At 37.9% G+C, this 23,311-nt stretch overlaps 1 protein-coding gene across 11 annotated transcripts in view; it reads left to right on the top strand.

The window, feature by feature from the left end:
* Positions 1-23,311, top strand: part of PKHD1 (PKHD1 ciliary IPT domain containing fibrocystin/polyductin) — a 405,020-nt gene that overhangs the window by 191,479 nt on the left and 190,230 nt on the right. For all 11 annotated transcript variants that reach the window (XM_036218764.1, XM_036218741.1, XM_036218730.1 and 8 more), the window contains 3 exons: positions 827-1,073; positions 12,586-12,760; positions 14,164-14,359. In XM_036218764.1, the coding sequence (XP_036074657.1) occupies positions 827-1,073; positions 12,586-12,760; positions 14,164-14,359 (618 nt within the window). The remainder of the gene's footprint in view (positions 1-826; positions 1,074-12,585; positions 12,761-14,163; positions 14,360-23,311) is intronic.

Genomic DNA, 23,311 nt, shown 5'->3' with positions numbered 1-23,311 from the left:
CTAGAAATCTGAACAAGGTCAGTGAGAGGAGCAAGGAAGAAAGTCAGGTAAGATTTCATAAAGGTGATTCTTGAGCAGGGTTTTGAAAGGTGAATAGAAATTTGCAAGAGGGAAATGTGTAAAAAAAGTTTCTACATATTTGAACAGCATACATAAGAAACTGAAATTCCAATAGAACTGAATTGTAGAACTTCTGGTGGTTGTGGTTTTAGATGAACTACAGAAATTGCAAAGGTTAACCATGGGATCTTGGATGCATCACTTAATTCACTGCATGGACTACCGGGATACAGAATGAAAACCTCAGAACCTCTATTTATTTGTAATTTATTCTTTTTTACTTTTCTGTTTTGTATATTTTATAATGTATGTAATACAGAAATATGGTAGTATGTGTACTAAGAGATGTGTACTCAATTTTAAAATTTTAATGGTGGGGTGCATGGATTAAAAGACTACTGCCATATTTTCTTCTTGAACAACTGGATTAGCAGCAGTACCCATGAATCACATGGAGGTGCTGTGAGGGAAAGACTGCTAAGAAGTGCAGCCCTAGAGCTAATTCTCAAAAGTGTGTTACTATGACCATTTGCCTACATGATTTAATATTGCTCATGAGCCCTAATACTGCTCTTATTTCTCACTGCATCTTCAGCACATACCAAGACCTGGCATACAGTAAGCATTCATGATTTCTTTCTGAATAAATAAGTGAGTGTATTATAAAACTGTATAAATATACAATTTAAAATACTGAAAACAGTGCAATTTGTTATGATAGTCTTTTGTACCATGTTTAACAGTCTTTCTGTCTTCCACTTTATAGGTGGATTTACTGTGAAGACCAACCAGTTGAAGTTTACAAACTCTCCAAACATAGTAGCATTTCCATTTCCTCATGCAGCAATTCTGGAAGACTTAGATGGGTCTCTGTCTGGGAAAAATGGAAGTCATACTCTTGCTTCAATGGAAACCCTCTCAGATTCTTGTTTGGTCAATTCCAGCTTCAGTCAGATTGTCCCTGGCAGTGTCTGTGCGGAAGATGTTCTCTTTCATCGGATGTCTATTGGATTGTAAGTTGAATTAACTATACTTTTCAGTTTGCCAGTGAGCACGCACATATCATTCAGGCTGTTGAGAATTATAAAAGGGAAATTGTTTTTCTAGACTCCATTTGAAGTATTTAGTTCTACAAAAGTGATGTGGGAATCATTTTGACAGCTGTCACATCATAAGGTTGTGATAGTTTTAGGCCGATTCAAATGGCAGCTAACTTTTAATATCTCTGGATCAGAACTTGTAGTCCATGACCTCTTATTGACATTTTGAGCTAATAGCTACATCTTGAAAAGACTTGCAACCAACAGAGAATTTGAAATGTATTTAAATTAAAAGTATTAATAAAAAATTCCAATAATGTCCATTCTCATTTATATACATTTACTCTCCCCAAGCCCTTTTAAATGTTCAGTATGCTCCAGGGAAGCAATTGCTGATGCCTTCTTATTACTTGCAACGTTGCTTCACTCTAGTTCATTTTCCTTGTTAATTTCATGAACTATTGGATTCGTATGATACATTTCCTATTAATATTGGAGCAAGGACTTCTTGATTTTGCTAGTCACACTACCATTAAGTCAGCAACTGGGCTGTTTATAATGCATAATAGGATTGCTTCTGCCCTCTTTAATTTCCAGGTAATGATGGCTGAGTGTCTAGGGTTCGATCTTGTACCTATGTCAAATTCGTTGTATATATGTAGCCAGACTTCTTTCCTTCTTTTGTGTTAAGTGTCCTAGCTACATGAATACTAAGTCAAGTGATTTAACTAGATAGACCACGTTGGCTTCTGTTTTAAACCACTAAACTATAGAGAGTAAGTCGGGGTGGTCAGGATTGTGCTGTCTGTATTTTGAATGCATACGGAATCAATATCTTGACATTGTTTTAAAACCCTTAGAAATACACTGCTAACATTGAACAGTCTGAACGTTTTTTCATTTTTGTTTTCCAGACCGTTTATTATTCTATCGAATGTTAATGGTCATAACTCCAGTGAGTAAAAAAGCAATGTGGAGGAGCATTTTTTCATTTTTAATCATTTTGATTGAGCAGAGCATAACTTTTTTCTTTTAATTCTCACAGATATATCCAGAATTTTATTTTTATTTTTGTGATTTTTTTTTTACCAAAGGGTTTTTAATGAGTGTTTTGTGATTTATAAAATTTAGTGATTTATTTCTTATATGCATTTTTTTTTCAAATAGGGAAAATTAAAATAGATTTGTGCAGTTAAAAAGAACATTATACACTTGTGTGATATTTATTTCTCTGTGTTATTCTCTCTCTTTTTTTTATGCCTTACTTTGAGACCTATTGAACGACTGTCTCAGAGAAGCACTTAGTGGTGGTGTTAGAAGGCTCTGCAGATATATTCTTATTTGAGCATGTTCTTGGAGATCTTTAGGACAGGATACTTAGGTGTTTAACTTAACAGCAGGTCATGATCCCAGCACTTAGAGACTTAGGAGGTCAGAAAGATAATAATCTTGAAATGATAATCTAAGTAGATTCAAAAGGCTCCCACTAGTGTGAAAAACGCATTTTGGTTTTTGTAGAACAACTTTCCTGGTTATAAATTAACAGATGTCATGTCCCAGAAACTCCTTCGGTCTTGGGAAAACCAAATGGTTGGTGACCGCACTCGCTATGCTTCTATTTAAAAAAATTCAGATTTACCTGCAGGTCTGTGCGCAAATGCCCCACTACCCCAAATTAGCCCCGGGGAAGTTTTAGCATATTCCCAATTATAAGTCTCTTGGCCCTAGAGTCATCACCTTTAGGATAAGGTGATTGGATTAGCTAGACTCTCGGGACTTGCTAGTCGAAGTGCCTGAGCATTACCTGGTAGCTTATTGGACCTGGGGAAGTGCAGACTCCAGCCCAGGTGATTTATATTCAAGTTTAAGAAGCACTACTCAAAGGTCCTTTTAACTTTATCTTTCTATGATCCTATCCCTAGCTATTTGTGCTCAGTGACTTGATCTTTGTCCCAGAGCATTATAACCTCATTAGGAACATGTCAGAGCTAATGAGCAATTTGAATTCAGTGTAGATACAAACTTTGCTGCGTTTCATGGAGAAAGGATTAATTTGTTGTGCTATTTGCCCTGGAGCAAGCACCCTAAGAGTTGATTTACAAAGCTCTCACAGTCATGATCTTTTGGGGTAGCATGTTGATGGAGATCTGATATGGCACAAGCACCCTGCTGTCTTTACTTTCCATTCTTACCCTCCTCCCTCAGCACAATGTCCCCAGAAGGCCAGGCATGTGGCCTTACATAGCTGTGTAAAGAAGGCACCCCGTTCCCCTTTTGCTAACAACCAAGTGGTTGGAGTAAAATTTCTTCCTTGGAAGACCCCCCTCTTTCTTCCATTTTTATTGTAAGTTCATTGTTTGACATTGGTAGCCTTCTTTCCCTTCCCTTACTACCTTAAGTCTAATGGGCACTCACATTTGTGGCACTTGTTTTAGAGCTTCCCCTGACTTGACCCTAGCAGCTGGTTTGACAGAGACTTGTAAATATTTGAAGTTGGTAATAATATTTAATATTTAAAAAAATTTCCAACCTGTACAGGCAAAAAAAAAGTCTAGTTTATATTTTGTTAAAAAAGCAACATGCTAGATCTGCATGAGAGCTTCCTATATTGTTTTCTCTCTCGCTTACTAGTTCTAAAAACAGGCTTTCTGCAAGATCCATAAGTATTCTGGATAGTGTTTTTTTTTTTTTTCCCCAGCTTCTGTTTCTACCAATCATATTCTACCAACTCGATTCTTTCTGATAAGACAGGGGTGTATTAGCCCTACCAATGTAAGTCAGGAACTCATTTCAGAAAAATATGTCAATGACCATTTTTCTCTAGAGGTCTCATACTGATGACATAGTTCTTTGGCTTCATTCACCCCAAAATTTAGATGAATATTTTCTTCTGTATAGGGATAATTATATGGGACAAGGGTAATGCTACTGATAGATATTTGTGTGCTCCTTAAATCACCTTTCCTGTCCCTTAAGTTCCAGTGTTTCTTGGGGCTCTGTAAAAAGCTTTCCTTTCCCTCAAGTCATATTCTTCCTGCATGATCTAGGTTATTTCACCACCTCAATTAATATTCACTGATGCTTCCAGATTTTCTTCCTTTAGTCTCCACAGCTATACTAAACTCCAGACACATTTATCTGACAACCCTTAGGATCTCCATTGTCAAATACTATAGCCACTTGCCACATGTGGTTACTGAACACACAAAATGTGGCCTGTCCAAAGTTGAGATGTGATGTAAGTATAAATTATACACCATATTTCTAAGACTTGGTATAAAAAAATAATGTCAAATAGCTCAGTAATTTTTTTTATATTGATTATGTTGAAATAATATTTTGGATATATTGGGTTAAATATATTATAAAAATTAATTTCACCTATTTCTTTTTGCTTTTCTAATGTAGCTAATATAAAATTTAAGATTATATCTGTGGCTTACATTTATAGCTTATATTATATTTCTGTTGAGTAGCAATGCTTTCAATATTTTCACTATTTAATAGCCATCTCAAACTTGACTTGCCAAAACTGAATTTGTGGTCTTTCTCAAAAGACTTGTTTCCCCTGTAGGTTTTCAGGCAAATGCTTCTGTTGTCTAAACCAGAAACATGAAGTTGTACTTAACTCATCTTCTTACTGTATTTCTTTATAAATCATCTACTAAGTCTAGTCCATTTTATCTTTCTCCAAAATTCCTCTTGCATCATTCTACTTATCTACTTGCCAACTTCCCCTCTCTAGTCCAGGCCACAATTACCTCTCACCACAATAGCTTCTTAGCTTGCAACCTTGCTGTGCTCACATCCTTGAACTGTATAAATGTAAATCTGGTCTTGGTATTAATTCATTCCCTCACTTGAAATTTAAAAAATTTTCCAGTGCCTCCTGAAGAAATTTCAACATTTTTAATATCTCATGGGCCCTTCCTGACCTGCTCCCTGTTTAGCTCCCCTTCTGCTAACTTCCTATGTGCATTGTCTCTCAGCACTCTGCCCTCCTTTCCTTGCATTTTATGCCTCAGCCATACTCAATTTCAATTCGTAAGGTTCAGCTTCCATGAACTGAGCATGAAGGTCAATTTCTCTGGTAAGCTTTTTTGAGCTTTCTGTACTGTTGTGTGCTGGCTCTCTATACTTGCTCTAACCAACACCCATAATTCCCGCATAATTATAAGTTGTCTATCTCTTCTTGTAGATGGTAAATAGGGTGAGGATAAGGGTTTTTTTTTTTTTTTGGTATGTTTGTTTGTATTATTGTGCCCAGTACCATGTTGAACACATAGTGACTCAATAAAATTAGTATTGAATTCTCGAATATAAATGAAAAAATGTGGATGCCCCACAATCTTCATCTAGGACCATTATTGTTCATTTTTCTCTGAGGACATGTTTCTGAGAAGCCCATGGCACTCAACATTTCTTCAGAAGACCCAGGATTAAAATGCTATCCCTAATCTTTATTTCTAAAATTCCTAGGAACGTCTAATGCTTAAGAATGTTCTTTCATAATATCTTTTAGGCTTTTGCTTTCCTGGGGGTATCAGTTGGCCAGATTATTTATTTAAACAGCTGATTCCTTCTCTACTTTGCCCCTACCCCACCCTTATTGAATCAGCAGTTTGCTTGCATTCACAAATGTTTTCTTGCCCTGGTAGTATAGATGCATAGAATTGTGATGAGAAGAATGAGAAGTCAACCTTCACAGTTACTGTCTGGGAATTGTTGGTGTTGTTGTTACTATTGTTATTTTGATCTAGAGCACTCTATACTTCCTTTAGTTGTCATAGAGTTATTCAGATGACAATGAATCAAACCTTGATCTGTTTTACTATTATCTACTGGATTGAGCGTGAAGGGGAATTAAGAGAGTTTATAAGATGTTGTAGGTTGACCAACCAGTCCTTCTGAGTTTTTATAGGATGTACATTTAAAATAAAGCTAGCATATATTTGAAATTATTTTTCAAAATCTGAAGAATAGCGAAGTAATTATGAGTCATTTATTGGTTTAAGACTTAGCTCCCTCTCTGTTAACTTCCTATGTGTATTACTTTGGGCAAGTTATTTCATCTCTTTTTGCTTCAGTTTTCACATCAGTAAAATGGGTATAATGGTATTTATCTCACAGGGTAATGGCCTGGCATATGGTAAGTGCTCAATACATGTTATCTTTAAAAAGTCTCTATTTTACATTTGTGATTTACAAAACACTATATAAACATACTACTAATGGAATAAAATACTATAGATTATTGTTTCTGAGAAACAAATGCCTAGCAAAGGAATTAAGCTTGCTCAAATGTAACCTAATTTCATTCTTGAAAAATAGAAAATACTTTCCAACAGTCACATAACATTATACTGATCTAGCAAAAACCCCCAGCCAGTCACAGAATATGGAATCATTCAGGACACCGTCTTTGATTCATTGTTTTCCAATACCTTCTGTTTCTTCCTTCCTAATTCTCCTGGAAAAGGAAAGAAAAGGTTAATGTTCTTGTTGATCACCTTGATTCTTAGATCTTGTTTAATATCCTCTCCTGTAGTGCTTGCATGCAGTTTTTACCTATGTAACTGCTTTTACTGTGTCAGTATTCAGTGTATGAGGCACCCCCTGCCTCTGTAAATGCAAAAGTAAAGAAGAGTTCAAATGGAAATTTTGGCCTACCTTTTTCTTTAATAATCGCCTAACTCGCCTTCCTAGGGATAAATAGGCATAGCATCACTAATGGTATCTTTTCAGTCCTCAAAAACAAAAACAAAAAGAAACAAACAAATAGAAACCTGTGTGGGACAGAAAAATTTCAAGAAGTATTATTCTCTCTTGGCAGTAGAAGTTATAGAAGTAAAATAGAAAAAGATCTAAGAATCATAATGAACCCCCAAACTGAGGAATGTCATCAAATCATGATATAACTGAAAATAGCATCAGGAAGAGAGGCTGACAATGAGCTTGTGAGCTGGTGTCAGCTCCACCACAGCACCAGGTGTGTGTGTGTGTGCGTGTGTGTGTGTGTGTGTGTGTGCGTGCGTGTAAAAGTAAAGACGAACTTTTTAGTCTCTTTACCTAATGTATGAAATTGTTTTACAGTATCCCTGATGAGTAGTTTTCTATCTTCTGGTTGCATAGCTTCAATAATGACCTTCTCATTTTCTGAGGTAGCCATTTGAGTTGGATTCACCAGATCGAGAGAAGAGATGCATTCTGTATGAAGTATCAGCCTAAATAGGATGATAGACATTTGTTGTTTCTTTTCATAGATTAATACAAAATAACGAAGGAGTGTTGTCCTAAGTGTGTGGCAAAAGTTGTAGACACTGTTTTTGAGGAGCTGCTAGGTTGATTATTGGGCTTCTCTACAATAAACTATTATTTCTTGAGCGAGCTCTGAAAAATGATAGACAGAAATATACACTTGCAAAGTCACAGAGAAGTGATGTTTGGCTGTGCCTGCCAGAAACACAAGTATTATTAAATTATATGGCTTGCCTCTCTGCCTACCAGTCCTGTATTTTATGTGAATTTAAGGACTGTTAAAAGTTTAGGGGAAAGACTGAATATTGTGGCTTCTTTTCTCCTTTTAGGTTTCTTACTCCAAAGGAAAAATATTTAAGTGTATTTCAATCAATAAGGGTATATAAAAAGCATATACCCTTACATACAATATTATTGGATGATGGCAGGTCTGCAGGTAGGATAGTGGTTTTCTGACAAGGACTTGTTATGAGCCTAGTGTATTTTTAAAGGATGCTCAAACCAAACCGTACCATGAAAATTTGTTGAGTGTCCTCAAAATTTCAATTTTGTCTTTTTTGTAAAGTAAAAGATGATAGCAACAGCAGCAAGCACTAATATCCAGCAGATGCTAGAAGCACCATTTGAGGCTAGTTATTATGAAGTGTCTGGCTTAGGAGATGTGTAATTATAAAGAGTTTATTTCACAATTGTTCCGAATTGAGAGCATTTAGAGCTCAATACAGTGTTTATCTTAATATGCATAGATATGGACCCTCAGGAAAAGCAAACTAATGGTAAACACAAAGCAGGGTGTTAATATTTTTTCTCGTTGGTATTGTTGATTGCCTAACAAATCTTTTGTGGGCAGTGTACATTCAACAGTTCCATACAATATATGGACACTAAATTACATAACTGTTTATGGAACTAATATTTTAAATTGGTACTTAGGCTGGGAAGTTTTATCAAGTGACAGTGCTATATTTCTAAAGAAAAATATCTGTTAATTAAAGAGAGGCTTGGTTGTTAAAAAAGAACAAAAATTAAGGCACCCCATTGACAGAAAAAGAAAATGAAAGGCATGTAGTTCTTTTGTCTTTTTGATTATATATGGGAGCTGTTGCCAATGCAGAGTTAAGGGTTAATGTTTAAAATGGACTGCTTGCCTCCTGGTTTCTTGCACATAAAGCCATGAGAAGTTCAGGGAGAGACTTCTTCCCCTAGTAATGAAGCTCTCTGCTGCTAATGGCCCATGCAGACTCCCTTGGCTCCTCCAAATTAGAAATACTTTTGTGCTCCTTTGCTTCATTAACAGTTAAGAGAGAGAGATTGGTGGCTATTTAGGGCACAGGGAAATTGGTGGCTATTTAGGGCAAGCGAAAATTGTAGTAATTATGGTGGGTAAATTCTTTTCATGGTGTTCTTCAACTCTTGATGTTCTTTTGGTGCTTTTCAGAAGGGTCCACCACTGTCACTGCTCTCATTTGTCCTAGAAGGATGGAAGCTGATTTGATTTTGAATTTTTCTCTCCCGGTGATGGCCAACACAAGGCATCTTGCCTGCTAGGAGATGATGGGTTTTTACATTACGATTTGCTTTCCAGAATGTACCATATGATTCATCCCACTACTAGCTGTGATAAAGATATTTTTGATAACCTCCCCCTCTACCTGTATTTCATTATAGAAAGCTGATGCTGCATGTGAGTGCCTGTGAAATTGCATTTCAATAAACCTTGGTTGAGATGGATGGGATGGCTTGATAGGATCAGAGTGATTGATGCATGAAGAAGGAAGAGGAAAGGGTAATTTCAGATCACACTGTGCTATGATGGGTCTCTGGTTGATCAAGGAGTTAGCATCAGATTGCTAGATGCTGGTTGGAAGGGAAAGGTACAAAAGTTCAAGAAGAAGGTACAAAAGTCCTAAAGACAAATAGAATGGAATTAATGCTAGAATTTAGTAGTTTCACAATCTTTGAAGAGGGGGTCAGGTTTATAAGGGCCCTCAGAAACTGGGGAATGTGGTCTGACAAATGGCTCCTTAAATAAAGTTACAGTCTATAGAAACTGAACCAGTAGAAATCACATCCTAAAAATTGATTTATAAATGTGGTGCTAACAGAAATTGGAGAAGTAATTAAGTCTAACCAAAATAACCAGGATTCTTGGGGCAGCATTGCTAGAATTAAGAAGCATTTTTAGAACTATCTGCCTAATCGATTGTATTGTAACATATTAATGTAATATTTTCATAATTTTAAAGATGGTATGTATAACATCTTTAAAAAAAAAGAGTGGTAAAAACAGGTTAGTAAGACAAAATAAGTGACAAAATATAGGTTGGAAGAATTAATGTGAACAGATGGATGAATTTATACAAGTAGAATTTTTTTTTGGTCTATACTTTAAAAAAACTACTTATAAAAGTGGTTTAGTTGAGAGCACTATGTAGGAATATAAGTAATTTTAGTTCATAAGAAAACCTTAGCAATTTCCTAAAGCAGAGCTTACTGTTAGTACAGATTGCTTGTACATGCCCAGGAGAGGTTTTCTGATCACCAAACATAAGTGATTAAGTCCTCTTGGCAAATATTCTATTAATATAGGGTTGACTATATCAAGCTCTGATAATTTATGATCAAACTGCTTATCTCCTTTGATTAATAAGTTTATGAAAAATCTCATGTGGTTTTCTGGTAAACTTCTTTAGAAGTTGAGGAGAAACACCACTAAATGGCCAACTGGAGTATTCGGTTCATTCAACACTCACTTTTCCATTCAACAAGTATTTATCAAATACCCATTATGTGAAGGGTAGTTTCTTACTGTGAATTATTAGATGGAAATTCTGATTTGTCAATTAGTTTCTCCTGGATTTAGGTCTTGTGATTCATTTTCCATATGTCTCTGAAAGCTGAAAGAATTCATTTTCAGAACCTGAAACATTCTGAATCGCATCCCTGCACCATGGGAATCCCACTTTCTATACTGACCATGGCACCTACTGCAGCCAATTCATCTACCTCTTTAGTATTTCTTGGTTCCAATTTATCTCTTCTTATGACATTTTTACACTTATTTCTCAGTTGCCTATCTTTACTCATTAAATATATTAATTGGGCCAAATTGTGCTGGATGATCTCCTGAGACTTTGGGACTCGTGGTTTCAGTCAGAGGAAGAGAGAGCCATTATGGCCAAGGACAAATGGCTATAATATACAAGGAAGAGAGTTAAGTTTTCTAAAGCTTGTCTAAAGATTTAAATTTAAAAATAAGTTCCATAAACAGAGCAAGAATGTTAGAATGTGAACGCACTATAACTGGAAGAAAGAACAGAATAAATTATGGAAGAAATTCCTGCAATGGATTAGAAGTTAGAGCAGATGACCTCTGTGTCCATTCTGATTCTAAGAACATGAGTTATGGATTGTTCTTTAGTTCCAGCTTAAATTCTGATATATATGTGAAAACTACAACAACAGCAACAATAACAGCACCCTAAGTATCTCAAGCCTGAAGACAGGAAGAATTCCATCTACCTCAAGATTTGTAAAAATTCAGTCGGTCCTGCATAGGGAAATTTAGGAAAAGAGTAGTTTTTTTATTCCCAGTGCCCTAAGTAGTTTTCATTCCTTTCATTTCTTTATATTAATGGATGAAACACATTTAATCTTATAATAAATTTGTGTCAATGTTCTATACCATGAAAGGTTTTAAGTGTGTTTTTAAATGACCAAATATTCTGAATCAACCACTAGATATTAAAATGAGTAGTACAGAATGACAAATCTGGCACATTTGAGGTTCTTTTTAAAATAAACTGTAGGTAGATGGTTACTATAAACCTTCCATATATTATTACTTTAAGTTTCACAGTAGCTATATGAGATACACAGTATTATTGCCTCCATTTTAAAAAAATAAAATTAAAACTTGAAGAAAGTCAGGTATATACCCAAGTTTATACACTTAGTGCATACAGATATAGATTTTCAGTTTACACCCATTTGACCACAGTGCCCAATCATTTAACACTAAAAACAGTTTCCTTTTATAATATGCCACTGGATTGTAAATTGGCTTTGGATATACTCATGCCACACCTCACTTTGAAAACCCAACATCCTCCTTCATCTCATTTCCCTCTACTTTGAGAATTTAATTATCTGCCTGCAGCAAAATGCCACAGTTAAAGATTCTCATGAAAACTAAACCAAAGGGGAAAGGACAGTCATAATGTGTATTGATTTTTTTTTTTTTTTGCTTTATTTTTTCTGTCCATTTGGGCTTTCTTTTAGGGCCTTTTAGTGGCTAAATTTATTTATGTTCTAGTGAAGTCTTAAAAATTACTTTCTGGGTTGGGCTGTGTAGGATAATTTTCAGAAATTAAAAACTTTCTAGTTCTACCCATGATATTCACATAACACTTTTGTATATTCTGCCTCAGTTTCTGTAGTCGGTAAAATGCAGTTCTTCTATAAACCCTTTATATAAAGTAAGAAATTGACACCAACTTTTGGGAGAGCTCATCCATACATTCTTTGTTCATAAAACAAATACAATTTGAGTGCCCATTGTTTGCCAGGTCCCGTGCCAGGGTGCAGGGTACCAAAAAGGAGAAAATATCTCTAAGGATCTCACAACCTATGTTAACAAGCAAAAAAGCAAACCCAGCACTGAGATGCTGTGGTGGGAGTGAGTACTGGGCATTGTACAAGCCCAGAGGAGATGAGCCAGTTTACCTCTTTGTTCTGGGGTGGGCTACCGAAGCCATTCTTACTAGGCAGTTGTGGGGAGGGAGCTTCTGAGAGTCCAGGTACCTCAGGTTCTGGTCTCAGTCATTGCTCCCAATAGGAATATCTAATAACTACATACTATGTTTTCTGCTTCTGATAAACCTGGTCTATGCCGATATTCTGGCCATGGACATTTCTTTGTTAAAGTAATGGTATATAGTGCTGGCATATGTGACTTCATTAAGACAACATTTTAGTGGCATCAGTTCTGAGCGTTACCAACTCCAACCCACCAGAATAGTGAAATGCACAAACGATCCAATAACACCTTCCCACTGGGCTATTTTGACCCATACAGTGACTGTTAAATCCTCCATAGACACAGACAAGAGAGTCCTATGACATACCTAGATAGACAATGAATTATAACTGATAGGACAGGAGTGTGATAGATCCAGAATGAACAAATACATTAAAATTCATTTTTTTTGTTTTTAAATTACCCTAGAATTAATGCTCCAGATGTTTCTTATGATTTAATCATGACTGACAGCAGAAACAAGACAACCACTGTCAATTATGTGTGTGACACATTGTCTAATCCTTATGGCTGGATGGCTCTGCTCTTAGATCAAGAGACCTACTCACTGCGATTTGAGACCCCTTGGAACAGATCTCTACAGGTAATGACAGGACCACATTCAGGGGTGTGTTCCATTCCCCAGGGGTTCTTATCTTTTCTTCTGTGAAATAATAGTTTGCAGATATTGACATCTATCTGCCGGTGATGATAAGAAAAACTGCAGCACCATTTTGGCCAGATAACTATACCCGGAATACGAGATATGTTGTTTTCTTATTTTTAACTTGAAAATTTTAGAATCTATTTAAATCTCATCTTGAATGCAGAGTTGTTCTGCCTGAAATTTTAACTTAATTAATACAATGAAAAACAGCTTCTGAGCAATCTATAGAATTGTATTCTTCTATTATGGGTTAAGAGCCAACTTAACCCAGGAGGTGTTCATAGCCAGAGAAAATGTCTTAACAATGCATTTTTACATTGCATACTGCCACCTTGTGGTCAAAGATTAACTTGCAAATGAATGTCCAGACAGTCCTCAGGGTTGGGTTGAAGGAGACAAACTGGTTAGGGGGAGAAAAGATAGGAATAGCCGGGTAGAAAGTGGGTGCATTTTCTGGAAGGAAAATAAAAGTAGTCTAGTGGATTCCCTCAAGCTTCTTTTCTTCCTTTTCACAAATTTCTTTCTTCCTGTCTCATGATACATATTTTCCCTAAAAGTCATAAGAGTAGTCTTAGGGAATTAAAAGCTGCTTTAGGTGTGCTATGGTTCTGAGGAATTCATAGCAGAATCTTTTTTGATCCTCTCACCATTGCTCTCAGAAAGGAGAGCTTGTTCCTTCCCTTGATGTTCCCATGAGATAATTTAAAAAATATTTAATAAGGCGAAGGCAGCAGAGTGGTGACTCTGGAGGTGTACACCCTGGCTCAGCACTCTCCCACTTTGTGATGTGGGGCAAGTTACTGAACCTCCGCCTGACTCAGCTTCCTCATCTTTAAAATGGGGCAATGGTAGTAACAACCACAGGGGATTTTTCAAGGACTGAATGCCTTGATTAGAATCGTACCTGAGCACGTAACAAATCTCCAACAGTGCAAACTATTAATGTCAGGTGTGGATGGCACTGCCGTCGCTGCCTTTTTAAGTTATGTGAAAAACTGGAAAGGAATTCTAGACCTGGCTCTGTCTCGTCTAGCTGTTTGACCTAGGATAAGTCCAATCACTTGCCTGGGCCTTGAATTTCTCCTCTGTTAATCGAAGTTGATAAACAAGCAGACATGTATGGCATCTTTCAGTCCTCACATCCTATGATTTTATAGCCCAAGTTAAAGATGTATTATGGAATGGATTTAAGTGAGCCTATTCCTCACAAGAAAAGTAGTCTGGGTGTGAATTATCCTATTTCTAAACTATTCCATCTGTGTGTTCTTTCTTTGTAGCTCTTTTTGGAGGGGAGCCTTCCTTACTAAATGAGCTCTATTGTGCTTTTCTCTTACTTCAAGTACTCAGCAACATTTGGCAACTTTGCTCCTGGGAATTACCTCCTGCTGGTACATACAGTCATGTGGCCTTACCCTGATATCTTCATAAGGTGTGGGAGACAAGTGGGGCGGTCCCTTTCGGCTCTTCCATCACCTCGTAAAGACCAAGGATGTGACTGGTTCTTCGATAGCCAGTTGAGGCAACTCACCTATCTGGGTAAGTACAACTTGATGAATGTTTTGAGGACACATAGTCAGAAACCACCATTCACTCTTGAATTCCAGATATTTGTGTTATGAAGTGATGAGAAAATAAAAGGGACGGCTGTGCGTTGTGGTTAAGGAAGTGGGCTTTCGAATCAGACTGCCTGGGTTTTAATCCCAGCTGCAACACTTACCTTCTATAGGGCACTGAACAGGTACTACTTTTTTTCTAAGGCTCAGCCTCCTCATCTGTAAAATGGGATAAAAATAGGACCTACCTCAAAGCATAGGAAATTAAATAAAGGCTAGTATGTAAAACATTTTAGCAGAGTGCCTAACCCACAGCAAGAGCCTCATATTTTCAATTCACTTGAAGGCAGTGTTGTATTTGTAGAAAGATCAACTGCACAAAAACAAGATGTCTGGTTATGGCCACAGATACTAGGTACAGCAGAGTGTGAAAGATGACAGATATAGAGAGGTGGGGAATGAAGAGTGAAGTTAATGTGGACAGTGGAAGGGAATCTGAGGTCGGGAAGATGCGAAGGCATGGAGGGCTGATCTGAGGACTGGGCAGGGGGTGGGCTGTATCTGTCTTGTGTCAGGTGCAACATCAAGACGAAGGACCCAAAAGCTTCATTTCATTTTATAGGACCAGGAACCCTTCTGTGACTGCAGAGTAACAGGTGGCAAAAGGATTTTCTTATTATCTTATTATGCGTGTTTCACAAGAGCCCAATATGCGGGTCAAGACCATGTATTTCTTTTGACTTCCTAGTGTTCCTTTCTATGCCATGTCCACACTGGTCACTCTGAGCACTGTGATGTTCACTTATACCAATCTCAGCTCAGTGCAGTCTGTGAGGAGAATCTGTCCAAATGGGTCTCTAGAATGACAATTTTGTCATAAATTGGTCTTAATGAATCTTGGTCAAATACAGGGGACTTCATCAGCGTGGCAAGTCCTGGCCCCTGCCCCAAGCCAGATTTGGTCCTAAGGATTTAGAGAGCTTGTCAATTGTCTCTAAAAGTCATAAGAGTGGTTTTAGGAAACTAGAAGGTACTTTAGGTGTTCTGTAGTTCTGAGGAGTTCAAAGCTCTCACTTGTACCTAGCCATATGTCAACTGACTCTGATCTATACTTGAGCCTTCGGACTATTAAATTTTAATAGCACCAGAGAGGAGAATATGGTACTTCCCGATATTTTTATCTTTGCCAAATGGATTGTTGTATATTTTATTTGTGCTGAATTGTATCATTAAAATTTTATTTCTGACTTGATCCATCCATAAATGTAACCTAAAACTATAAAAACTCAGGATGGACAAAGCTCCATGAGACTTTTTACCATCAGAGTCACATACAGCTGTTAAGCAAGAGCAAATAGTTGCCATTAACTTTAACTATGACTATTCACTTGATGTATAGTCTAGAACAACATTTAATTTCAAATTGTTCTCGTTCTATTACTTAGCATGCTTCTGAAGAGTACGTCTTGTCCATTAGTCAGATTCTGTTCCTGAACTGCAAACTGATTTGAATACTCGCATAAGCCAAAATGATAAAACACATTTGCGACATAAAGAAAAAAAACATCAAATCATGAAGCTACAGATTTTCTTTCCCTTTGATAGCATTATTTATTGAATTAATAGCAAGTTATACTATTATCATATACACACACGTACAAACATATATAGTATAAATGCACATCTGTTTATATGTAGATGTACATCTATCTGTATAGATATATTGCATATATATGATGTGGATGAATATTTCAGTATAAAAATTTTTATTAAATAGTTTTTATTAATTTTTACAAAATTATTTGTATCAATACCCTAGTATCTCCATCTTTGAATGATATCAGTTGGAAAAGCAACAGGGAGTCACAGAGGGCTGGTTAAGCGTTTAATAACGTTGGAGACCTTCTTTGCTTGAAGAGGATTCCCAGTGCCCCAAGTAGTGATTTTCATGGTCGGTTGTGCCTCCTATATCCTCTGAGCACATGGGATAGATAGGTGGCTAGGTGACACTTCCGTTCTCGTTTCTGGGCTAGCACAGTGGAGATATGAGGATTTAGGAGGAACTGAGGCTCGTGCTGCCCCTCCACAGTGATGTTCCATGGAGCTACACTGCATTGTGTGGATTTAGTTATGATTTTGTATATCCTCCGTGTGAAGTTGACAACATCTTTAGGAAGGTTAACAATGCTGTAATGCCATAATTGCAGTGATACAGCAGTAGCTGGTACACCAAGAGACCCCAGCAATAGAGTTCTGGTTCTATGCCATGCCTTTTGTATAGTGGTTAGTTTGTTAATTTCATTTAATTATTATTTTTTGGATTCTGTGACTTTATAGGTCTGTGACTAGGGGCGTAATTTACATAAAATGCAATTAATCTAAGAAGAACTTAAGTCAACACTTCACAGTCAGTGTGAACATACTCCTGGAACGGAAAAACACAGCAAGAGTTGTGTGTAGAAAAGTTTAATATCATTGTAGGGAAACTGCTTGACCTCCTTCAGGTCCATCAAGTTTTCTGTTAGACTTTCAGGGGAGGTTTTTTGGGGGTCCTGCTCCTCTTCCTGGCTGGTGTTTCATTCGGAGTTCTGCTTCACTGACAAATGGCTGTGTTTCATTCTTTTGTTGACCATTTGTAAGTGGATCTCTTTTGTATTGTTTGTTTGCAACCTCACCACATCCCCCAGGAGAGGAAAAATTTTTTAAATCATAATTATCTTTATTTCCTTTATTGGCTACTTTGTGTGTGATTTAAGATACTTGACTAATCTTACACTCAGCTAAGAATGGGAAAAATCAGAACCCAGGCATTCTAGCTCCTGGCTATGGATTTCTCCACTAGAGTGTGCTGCCTGCTAAATAATCATTGATCACTTACCAAAGAGAGTTGGGGGTACTAGGCAGGGTTGTGGGAGAAAACTTCTCACTGATCCCCTATGACAAAGAAAAAATCCTGCACATATAACATCTTTTGACCCTTGCATTTCTCTTCCCCACTAAGGCAAGTTTTGTCTTTGTTCAGCAAACATCTTTATGGAATGCAGGTTCTTTGGAAAGCTCATGGCCAGAGCTTAGGGCTTAAGGTTTTAATCAGTGGCTGGCTGGCTGTTTTACCTGGGGCATGGAATTATAAATGCTCCATGCCTCGATGGCTTCATCTGTTCAATGAGGTTAAGAATACTTACTTATCTCTTGGAATTGTGGTACAAAACACCCAAACGTCTTCAAGTGTGATTAGTATGCCATGTTACTTTACTGGGAATTTTCTCAACAGATTAGTTGTCCAGAATTTTTCTTTTTTCCTGGTAGATTTACAACGTCAAGTGCCTTGAACTCATCATAGCCCTTCTGAAAGGGTATTATTCTATTTTCCTTGACTAGATTTTGTTAGATAACCAAGATTTATGATAATATGACATATATGATGTATTGTTCCCATAATTGAAATTTAATACCATTTAAGTAATTGTTACCCACAGAATAACTTAACATTGTTCATTTAAAAATATCGTTTAAGGAGATTGGTTCAGGTTCCCTTCCCAAAGCCCATGAGAATTCTGCCCAAGGAGCCACTTACAAAACAGACCACAAGTAAAGGATTTGTGTGCTTCAGTTGTGTTAGGACCCAGGAGGGGCCTATTATGAATGGCAGTTTTGAACTATAACTTCTATGCCATGCTTGAGAATGGGTATGACTAAGAACAAGAGTTCTTTTATATTTTCAAATTTGGAATCAAATCTAGCAAGCCCATTTTTCCATTTATATGATTTGATTCACTGACAGTTCATGTCTCTGCCTTACACAGACAGTTTCTCACTGCCTCTTTCCCTGCTGTTTTTTTCCAGGGATATTTCAGTTCATGGTGAACTATTTTTATTTTTTAGTTACATTAACGCTATGAAATAATTAGTCAGCTAATTAATCTGGTTTACAAGCTTTGTAGGATTCTTCAGCTGTCAGTCAGGCCCAGGCCCGAGGCCTACATCTAGTCTGAGCTCTCTTGCCCATGTGATTCCTGTTGCCATGGCTACTGGCTACATCTGCTGACACCCCACTCTCTATTTATTGCTTAATTAAGAATTTCACGCTCAGCCCTTATCTGCCTCTAAGAACAAGCACACACTGTTAAGAAATTCCAAATTTAGGCCCAGGCACAAGGAAAGCCTTTCTTGCAGACTTGGCTGGATGGAGCCTCTCTAACGATCTTCTCGGCATCCCAGCCGCCACCCTTCAATCAAAAACCATTAACTGGGGCAGAGATAATGAGCATGTAGCATATCAAAAGAAGGATGTTTGCTGGATCCAAAGGAGGAAAAGCTGCTAGGCCCCATGCTCAGCTCCACTTCAAAGGGAGATGAGACCCCTTGTCACTGGGGCCTGATAAAGCCTCATTTGTTCTGGGCTTGCCTTATGCAAAAGGTCTGGTATGTCAGAGTCTCATCTCACAGACGTGGACCCCCCCACCCCCCCACCTCTTGTCTCTACCTCCACCAGCCCCCTCCCTGGTCTTCCACACGCTGGTGTGTCAGCACTTAGGCAGCTGGGTTCCCCAAAGCTTCAGGCGAAGCGTATAATCACTGACTCTCCGCTGACAATGGCCACTTGTAGGGGGGTGGCCGGGAGGAGGTCTTCATCACAATAGGAACACAATTATTGCAGCTGCTAGGGAGGGCTATGCTTCTTCCTCTAGAAATATAATAGGACTTGCCTAAAACAGGGGGACAAGGTTGGAGGGAGGTGGAGAGGGTTGAGAGGGGTGGAGAAAACAACCTTGAGTTGATTATTCATACTCTGACTCTTGGAAGCCCCATGCGGAACCAGTGGGGTTCCAGCAGCTGCTCGTGCACAGCCCTCTTCTAATAATTGTACATTCTGTCAGGGGTCAACTTACTTTTGACCCTGTCCTTTTATGTTGGTAAAAGGCTCGTTAGGACAAACTGTTGGGTTGTGGCAGGGTGTATTAAACACTCACAGCCCTTACACTTGCTTTATTCCCCACCCAACCAGCAGCCGGTGATAAATTCATATCAGATGCTGAACCATTCACCATTGCCCTCCTGAGTTCACACAGCCCCGGCTCTCACAACGGAGATATACTGAACTGGGATATTGTGTGGGACGGCAGCTGAGAAAGTCTGCCTGCTAGGGTCAGAGGCTCCTTCATACCACCTTTTTCTGATCTGACTGAAGAGACACGTTCAGCCATGCTGGCCAGTACTTGTCTCCAAGTGTTCCCCCGACCAAGATAAAGGCAGGCTGTTTGGCAAGAAGCCGGGGCTGTTGTCCACGAGGGCAAGAGGGCTGTACATAGAGAGACAGATGGACTTTATTGTCTGCACTAGGTGCCCTGAAGGACTCAAGTCATAGAATGCTCAGAAAAGATGCTGTTAACTTGAGAGATCTGAAAATTAGGAATATTTTCTTAAGTTTGTGGCTAAGAGATCATGGATACTGCTTAGCTTTCTGTTTTCTCAGAGCACCGATAGAGCATGCTGCTGCCTAGACCCTTCTGTTCTTCAGCTGGTCTCCAAGACTCTATGCAGCTCTTTGAGATGGAATCCTGTCTGGATTTAAGATGGAGAGAGGACTCAACTAGCTTTCCAGAGCTTTATCAGAGGATTTTATAAGCAGAGCAGAATCACAATCCTTTGAAACTCTGTAGCCATTCCCATGCTGAGTCTCTCTAAGGCAATCTATAGCATTCTAGTTAATAAATTAATTTACATTCTTATAGAAAACTAATTCCCCAAAGATCCCCAAGGATTTTTACCAGTAATACAGAGAACTGACTTCAGGGAAATGCACAAACCTCTATGTCAAGAATACAGAGAATACAGAGAACGGAACAGGAGCTGGAGCGTTGAAAGGGATTTTTCCTCTTGATTACAAGCAACTTTTCCAAAAGGAAAAGGAAGAAAGGGAGAAGCAGAAAGAAAGTAGGAAGGAAGAAAAACTTGGAAGTCAGAATCATACTTTTTCTAGGAACCACTCAGATTAAGGAGTTAGTTCTTAGTGATGCTTGTGGCCAGCCTTAATTTGTGCAGGGCAGGGTACAGGTGGTATAACTAGTATTCATACTCAGCTTTTCTGACTCAGATTCCACACTTTTTCTAGTATATTAGTGATTTTTTAAATTGTTTGTTTGTTTTACATCAAAGCTTATATCACTACCCTTGTAAGCTAATCATTTTCCCTTCTATTCATAAGAAAACCTATACTTACTAACTCTATGCTGCCTAAACTTTAGATATTTGAGTACCACCTTCATGATATGTCACATTCTTATGCTTCCTGTATTATTATTTACTTGATATTTTTAAAAAATAATTCCCATTTTAAAAACCTAACCCATAAAATCATGGGTTTAATGACCTAGTGGTTTTTCTAAAACATATTAACATTCACAACTATTAAAATAAAACTTTTATGCCACTAAAATTATTACCTCACATTCTATATTTTGGGAATATAATGCAAGTTTTTGGTATAATTGATGAAACGTAAGAAGTGTGAACACAAGGATCCCTTTTTTTTTAATCTGAGTTTTTCTCCTCACTTGCTAAGAACACCTGCTTCTGAGAACAAACTACATTTTTGCGAGTAAGGTGTGAGAGAAGTTGTAAAATTTCTCAATTCAGTGTTTTCTAAATGTGCCTCATGGGCAAACAGCTGGAATGCTTGCTACTAGGTCCCTTCTTGGAAGTTCTGGTTCTGTAGATCTGCACAGAGCCCAGGAAAATCACAAATGCCCCCACACAATTGTGGCGAGCATCGCTCTGAGTTAGAATAACAATTGTTATTTTTCTCTGAGTTAATTAAGAACATTTAATTTAGCTCACTCTCAGGACTGTGGTTAATGCAGATGTATCTATCTGTTGGTGTCTTGATCAAGTTCTTTTACACTTAAAAACATTACACTCTTCCATGAATGAATATTACTAGGGAAAATAGAAGACTCAATAGGGGAAGCACAGGATTTCCATATAATGTTTCTGTGAAGATCTTTAAAAGATCTTGTGTTATGAAGAGCAAGGTGACTCTGTGGCTTTCTCTGTGTGTCTGGAATCACCCAGGAGTATCATCCTGTGAATCAAGCTGTCCAGGGACCAATTGACAAGTAAGCCTTCTCTGTGGCTAAGTGAAAGAGGCTAATTTCTGAGGAGTGAGGTCAAGTGCACTGAAATGGTAGGGAGAAACAGAGCAGCAGTGTGCAGGTGTGTGTGGCAGATTCAGGAGAAGAGGTAGATATAGAGGATAAGAAGAGCTGAGCTAAAAATGCAGAGAGAGAACCAAATCCAATAACTAGCTCATGAAGAAAGATCTTGAGTTTGGGTTCAAGGCAGACAGTGAGAGAAGGTATGAGTCAGGATGAGAAAGGGTGAAATCTGCAGACACAGATTGCAATTGCTATTTCATGTTCTCTCCACCCTTTGTCAATGGCTGACTCATGTTTTATAGATGCGGACTGAATGAGAAGTCCTAATGTGTACATTAACCTCAATGACAAAGTGAGAATGGGAAGATGAATGAAGAATAAATTAGGAAAGGAGTCTACAGCCTGCTAAGATGCTATGTGTTTTTTCTTTTTACATAGGTACTTATCTATCCCTTCAAAAATTCCAAGAAAGAATGAGACCTATGCAGGAAGGGAATTACTAATTTTTCTCTTCCCTAGGGCCCTAGTGAGAACGAAATTTGCCAGACACAGCACATAACTCTGATAGGCCCTGGTATCATATCTAGCTAAGTAACTCTCTTTCCTCTTACCAGGAGCTATTTTCTTAGCACAATTTTCTCTTCCTTCTAGATGCCTCTGTTTATAGCAAGCTCAGATCATATAGCACTCATCAGAATAATTTGGCAATAATTGACCCAAGGACTTCTTTTCTTTTTGAGGACCAATCAGATATTCTTACAATCTGGGAAGGATCAACTGCAATAAGTTCCATTTATAAACAGAGTAGATTAACCGTTCTCATATTACAAACACAAAATCAGAAATCATAAGCACTGAGAAAACATATGTACACTTTCACAGCCTGTATAAGGCTTTTAAACTCTTCCCAACTCAATACCTTTATTCTCAAATGATTTTTATTTCTCTTCGTATTTATCCAAATTGCAAATGCCACTTAACATTTACACTGTCTTTTATAGAGTCAAAGCACTTAGCAAATTTTAGCAGATCTGGTTAAGTTGCTTAAACTCTGAATACCATGGCTTATCATAATTAGGTGCCTCTGTAAAGAGCAAAAAGAATAAAAGCATAGTTTTTGGGTTGTGTTAACTGGCTCTTAGAATAATGAACAGACTATAATAATAATATTGATAATAGTTACATTTATTGTTCATTATGTTCAGGCACTGTGCTAAGCATGTTGCATAGATTATCTCATCTTTTTTTCCCAATAACTCTGTGAGGTAAAATAGTAGAATTATTCTCATTTTCGGATGAAGTGACTGAGGTTCAGAATAGTGAATAACTTGTCAGTTGCCCATGTCTAGAAACTGGACCCAGGATTCAAATTTAGGTTGATAGATTCCAGCACTCACATTCCCGCCACTCTGCTACCCCTTACCCCCTGGCACCACTCTCATGACACAGCAAGGTGCTAGGGAAGAAACAGCCCTCTGGACCATGCTCACATGCTCAGAACCAGCCTGTGGAAGGACGTGTACAAGTGGTGCTATAGGAAAACAGACTTATTCACACCCTCACTTTAATAAAGTGCTTTGATATATGGTTTAGTTTCAATCTCTGTTTGGGGGAAGAGGTTCCTCAAGAGTTGGGAAAAGTTTGTGTTCATGCAGAGGCTAAATAAAAAAAGTGTCTACTCCGTTCAGAAGCCATTGGTGCAGAGGTAGAAATGTGAGCCAAGAAACATGAGCACTCAGCCAAGAAGCCTTGGTTTACCGAGAACGAGGCCTGCGTAG

The sequence above is a fragment of the Rousettus aegyptiacus genome, unplaced genomic scaffold (assembly GCF_014176215.1).
Source record: "Rousettus aegyptiacus isolate mRouAeg1 unplaced genomic scaffold, mRouAeg1.p scaffold_m13_p_1, whole genome shotgun sequence".
Classification (NCBI taxonomy): domain Eukaryota; kingdom Metazoa; phylum Chordata; class Mammalia; order Chiroptera; family Pteropodidae; genus Rousettus; species Rousettus aegyptiacus.
Note: the sequence above shows the minus strand (reverse complement) of the source record. Positions and strands in the feature narration are given on the sequence as shown.